The sequence below is a fragment of the Equus asinus genome, chromosome 5, assembly GCF_041296235.1.
Source record: "Equus asinus isolate D_3611 breed Donkey chromosome 5, EquAss-T2T_v2, whole genome shotgun sequence".
Lineage (NCBI taxonomy): Eukaryota > Metazoa > Chordata > Mammalia > Perissodactyla > Equidae > Equus > Equus asinus.
In genome coordinates, this window is record NC_091794.1 from 37,764,686 (window position 1) to 37,770,548 (window position 5,863).

The following is a 5,863-nucleotide window of genomic DNA, read 5'->3' on the forward strand; positions in this document are numbered from 1 at the left end:
ATATTTCTTTGTAATAGAGTTGGGCCTCTTCTCTCCCCTCTCCCCACTTTCACATGTTGTCTGATAGACTTTTAAAAAAATAAGAAAATCCTTCTTACTTTGGTGATGAGAAGTTTCCACAAGAGGACTCTCAATCTCAAGATTTTTGATACTATAATATAATACAGGGAGGAGCCGATGCTTTCTGCAAAGGGGTTTATTGGGGGTGATTCAATCAAGGAAGTATTCCAGGAACCTATACCCTGAGGATCCAGGCAAGCAGGACTTGTGGCAGGGCTGAGAGGAGCTGATGGCAAGCAGGAACAAGAACCTAACTCTGGAAGGGCACAGGAAATCATCCAGATCTGGTTGGAAACTTCAAAGGACTGTGTTGAAAACAAGGTGGTTGTCAGGGTTGTGAGGCTAGAATTTGGACAGGCATGAGAATCTGGCTGGTTTCTGGAGGCAAGAGAAGCTCCAGATTGGGGTTTTCAGGCAGGCATCTGCCTAGGTGTTCCAGAGGATGACGACCGTGACAACAGAGACGGCCAGGAAGAGCAGGTAGAGGCAGAAGAGCAGGGTGTCTATCGTGTGGCTGAACTGCACCCACAGGCTAACCAAGTGCTACTTCTGAGCCCTATCTTCCTGCTGGGCCCTTGTTGACCCAGGGAACCCATTTATTTCTGCTTTTCTGGGACCTGGCACCTTCCCCGCCAACTCCACCGGCTCCTTCACAGCTGTGGAGAGACAGAGACTCAGACATGGGCTGCAGAGGTAACCCGGGGAGGGATGGGACAGGGAAGGATCCAGGGGCAGAGAAATGGAGGTGTTGGAAGAGGAAGTGTGGGTAGTGCTGACTTCCCTCACCAGGCAGGTGGGCCAGGGTGAGGCCCAGACCCTTGTTTCCCTTCTGGGGGTCAGTGGGGTAGCATCTCCTTGAGCTGGTACAGTATAGAAGCAAGGAATGGAGCCACCGAGGCATGGGTGGGGGCTGGGTGGTGGCCAGGTGCAGCAGGTGGGTGATGAAGATGGTCTCCAGCAGGCTGACCACCATCAGGGACAGACACAGGGCAAAGTAGACACCTGGATGGAAGGTGGGCCTGAGTGAGGGCCAGAAACACCATCTAGGACTTCTTGTTCCTTCTTTCCCCAGAGGGTCCTTCTCTAGGATCCCTTCTCACTCTGACCTGGTCCCACTGGTCCCTCTTCCCATGGCACCTCCCACCTTACTTTTATTCTCCTAATGGAGGGAGGGGCCATACTGATGAGGGGGGTGCCACTGGCAGGGAGTAAGTTGTTCATCATGAGCAGGAAGACGTTGTAGCCCAGCAGGAGGGTTATCTTGAATGCGGCACGATTGTCATTTTCTGCCGCCAGGTAGAAGCTGAGGGCATCGACGGTTATCAGAAAGCTACTGGGCACCAGAAGGTTTATGATGTAGAGCCTGGTCCTGCGCCTGATGGCCAACTGGTTGGGGGGAGAGAGGGAGCAAGTGAGGAGTAGGCTGGGAGGCTGCCATGCCAGTTGAGAGCAAGAGTTGAGATTTGTCCCAGACCAAACTCTAGTAAGGAAATGTTATCTCAAGTCCCTTTCACTGTCCTGTCCCTTAATAATAATAATAATAATAATAATAATAATTAATCAAAGTATCTTAACCACCACAGTCTGCCTTTCTAGGATTTGATTCTGCCATGCTGCTTACCTCCGAAATGTATCCCATTCCTTCTTGGCCCAAAGTGTCAACTTTCTCTACATAAATTTTTATCCCTACCCGTGTGCCCTCAGCAAGACTATGGGACCAGATTCTTAGGTAAAATCTTGTGCATCTTATCTTTGTATTTCTGCTTGTTTCCTCCTTAATGTCCAATCTTTAGCGATTTTGCGCGTAGACATTCAAGACCAGTGGGAGGAAAAATAAAACAGCGGCAGATATTTTGAGATCACCAGGATTTGGAGTCAAAATATCCCTGAGACAATGTTTCCTAATTTTTCCACTGCCTCTTTTTAAAAATAAAAATTCCTGCCCTCTAAAAAGTTCTGATAGCTCTGGTGGGTGAGAAGCACACCTCACTGTGAATCACTGCCATAGGAGCTCCTCCTTCCTTGGGGAGGATTAATCCGTCAATATTTACTGACTACCAGGTACTTTTCTGGGTACTGCAGACTTATCAGTGAAAAAAAAGTGATAAAAATCCCTTCCTTCATGGGACTTGCTTTCTACTGGGAGATCTTACATTCTGTGGGGACATAAACTATGCATCTTAGGAGAAGATCACAACCAGGGCCCCTGAGCTCACATAGAAAACAATTTGGTTGTACTGGTTGGTGCCCACAGTCATCTTCGACGCTGTCTGGTGAATACCCAGAAGTACCCACTCCCCTTGCTTCTGAATGAGGTTCTGTGACATGTTCAAAATCTCTTGCACTTCCTTCTCCATGCCCAGGACCATTCTCTCTGCTGCAAAGGAGATCCAGACAACTCAGCCTCCCCAGAGGGTTCCAACCCTTTGCCCGGACTATTGGGTTCCTCGTCAGTAAGCCTCCACAACCCTTTCAGTGAGATTCTCTCACTGTTCCCAGCTTTCTCTCCTCTTCTCTCTCAAAACTCTTTCTTTGCCTCTCACCAGGCTATTATAATGAGCCTCATTCACCAGGGTAGATGAAAGAGCTGAAGGTGAGTGTGCAGTTCTGTTTGTCAAAGGGGAAATAGAAGATGTCCAGGTTACAGATGCTGATCACTTGCATTGGCTTATTGTATTTGATTTGACCTTCACTGTTGACATAAGCCATGAGATCTGTAGGTGTCTGATCCACATCCATGCTGTATGTGAGAAGGACAGGGAGGAGGTGGGTGCTGTGGTTTTCTCATCAGACTTGAACTTTGTCCCCCAGGTCACTCCATTTCTGTGCTCTAGCTCCACTCATCTGACTCCACCCTTCCACCTATCTCCATGTTCTGAGGGTTTTGTAAGCTCCTCAGTTCAGACATTGCTCCTTTCTAAGCTGAGTTATTGTGTAACCCCTATCAGTTACGTTGTGCCCTCCCCTGGAGATACGTGTCCTTCATGTTTTTTCAGCCTTGATACTTACAACTCCTTGATGAAGATATCAGGAAGCCATAGGTTCTCAGTTGCTATGCTGAGATGCCTGATGCCCCCACATTCTTCTGGGTTCCACCTGATGAATGGATGGTACTAGATCTAAAGGAAACCATGGTGTGGAATGAACAGGGGGTAGAAACTAGTTTTAGTCTTGCTCTGTCCCCTGCATTTTGCATTCTTTTCCCTGCTCATTTCTTCATTCTCCCATCCCCTCTCTGGTGACAGCTGTCACAATGTCACTAACAAAGTCTTACTTGCTTCCACTTCTCCCTCAGTGCTCTCTAGGGAGACCGTGAGCTTGGCTTTGGATTCCCTGGGATGAAGCCACTTAAGTATTGGCTTCCATGGCCTTGGTTTATGGCGCCTTCTCCCTGTGCTCCATCTCTGCCCTCTTAGACTGGCAGAAAAATCAGGATGTTTTGTGTTTTTACTGTTGGTCTGGCTCTGTTTGAATTTATCTAAATCATGGATATGCTTGGCTTTATCCACCATAATTTGAAAAGTTGGACCTAGGAGTGGAAAAAAGGAGGTAGCGTGGTGAAGGGGAAACTGAGTTTATCATACCAGTTTTAGCCACAGGAACGATGTCATCAGTTGAAGTTGTTCATTCTGGAAAAACATTTTTCATCCAAGATCATTAACTCTGTGATTAACTCCAATGCCACCACCCACCTCTTACTCATTTCCAAGGCTGTTCTATGTGGCAATAATGATTTTTGTTTATAAGCCACTAAAAAATATAGGTCAAATAATCCAGGGTACATGGGAAATGTAAGTGAAACAACCAGTATGAGAGCCCATTGGGATTGTGTTTCTAGTAGAGTATTCCAAAAAGAGACAGATTTTACCTGCAGTGATGTCATTGTAGCACTTCCTGTCATCTCTCCCACCCCACAGAACGAGCTCTTAATTTTACAAAATCCAATCAGGGTACCCACTGCTCACCACTGGACCATTGCAAGGTTGAGCCAGGACTTACTACTTCCAGGATGGCTGACAAAGTGAAGGAGATATTGACATGTGTGGGGCTATTGTAGTCGAGGACAGGATGGAAGCTGTTTCTGGCAAACACGCCTTGGAAGACAGCAGGATCTACCCCATGCCAGTCAAAGCCTGAGCAATTGATGGTGAAAATGTCTCCTCTTCCTGTAGAGAGCAGAGACCCTGTGAGAGGAGTGCCAGAGCTGGGACCTAGGGAGTGTTTCTGCAATGAGAGAAAGCTGGAGGCTTGGGAGAAGCTTGTGAACTCCCCTTTCCTGGGCCAGGGAGCATGGGCTGGGCTGATAGGCAAATGGTGGAAGTTGATGAGGTGGGCTGAATCAGGGCTCCATCCTCAATTCCATTGTTTCTGCCCCCATGCAAAACCTGTCCAAATGTGTATGCAAACTCAGCCCTGACCACTGCTTTTCAGTGTCCTGCTTTGTTTGTGACAATCTCACTACAAACCTCTCCACCTTCACTCAATGTCCTTCCACTGCTCATCTCTGTCCTTGAGCCATCTGTGTGATGTCAGTGACAAATTTTGCAGTCACAGTTCGCCTCACTGTATTAGTAAGGCATAGGTGATCGTGCATTACTGGTGAGGGAAATGATCAGGTAGGTAGCGTGAGATACACGGGACTTTATAGGAAGGAAGGAACTCAGTTTTTCTACTTGATGAGTATTTACTTTATCTCTACTCTGTGCTGTGATTGTTCTTGTCTAAAACTCAGTAGCTGTCACCACTGAGACTATCTTAAAGAGAGTTCCTCATTTATGTTACCTGCTTGGCCTCTCTAGCCTTTTGAATTTGCCTTTGGATGTTAAGATTGATTTCCTTGTGTGATTCTTAAAGAGCCTTGGGAAGTAATTTCAAAATCCCATGCCATGCCTAGGTGATCACAGGTCTTGTCTGATTTAGAATGTGCAAATATTTGGTTCATGGTAGAAACAAGACTTGGTATGCTTAAGTGGGCCAAAGTCATCAGCGGCTTAACCTGTTTTATTCTGGAATTATTTCTGTTAGAGAAAGCTCCAGGGAGGGTAGTCAGTGGCTTAGAGAGCAAACGGAGAGCAGTTGCTTCAATGAAGATGCTTTACAGACTGAGTTAGTATGATGCAGTAAGAAAGGCTTAAGACCAAATCCTGTTTCTACTGGAATCATGTCACTCTCTCTCAGCCTCTGTTTCCTCATCTCTAATACTGGGAGGATAAAACCTCTCTCCCAGGGGTTTTATGTGATTAGAGATAATATTTGTATAGTGCCTTCCCCATCCCAAGCAATTAATGAATTGAAGCAGAAATAGAAGTTGTTGTTTTCCTGGCTCTCTCAAGATTGCTCACGTTGCTTCAGCCTGAATGGAATCTTCTGGACTTAAAATGTCTGGGTTGGCTGAAGCAACCCCAGTTTCTGTGAGCTTAACAGCCTTTTCTCTCAGCCTCACTCAGCTGGATACTGATAAGGATCATCCCTCCCCTCTCCTCAGCATCACTTTTCACTGTTTGAGAATTCCTTCCCCTCTGGGAAGTCCTTTTTTTTTCTTTTTTAAAAGATGACTTTGGATCAGCATTTCTCAAAGCATTTTCAGCAGAACGCTAGTTCTGTAGGATGCTAAATGCTTCTCTAAAAAAATTATTTTTGTTATGTCAAGTTTAAATAAGTCTGGGAAATGCTGAATTAAACAAGGCTAAACAGGCTTTATTATTGTAGGATTTCTCAGAATATTTAGCTAAAATATGGATATGACTTGAATATCACATACATATTTCCCAAACTTAGTTGACTTTGGAAATGTCTTTTTCTC

General features: G+C 45.8%; 1 protein-coding gene across 1 annotated transcript; it reads right to left on the reverse strand.

Moving 5' to 3' along the window:
- Positions 1-486: 486 nt before the first annotated feature.
- On the reverse strand, positions 487-2,762 carry LOC106834550 (5-hydroxytryptamine receptor 3D-like). The gene is given in 4 exon segments (XM_070511434.1): positions 487-716; positions 847-1,122; positions 1,260-1,446; positions 2,631-2,762. Coding segments are annotated over 4 exon segments (825 nt in total).
- Between the last annotated feature and the right edge of the window lie 3,101 nt (positions 2,763-5,863).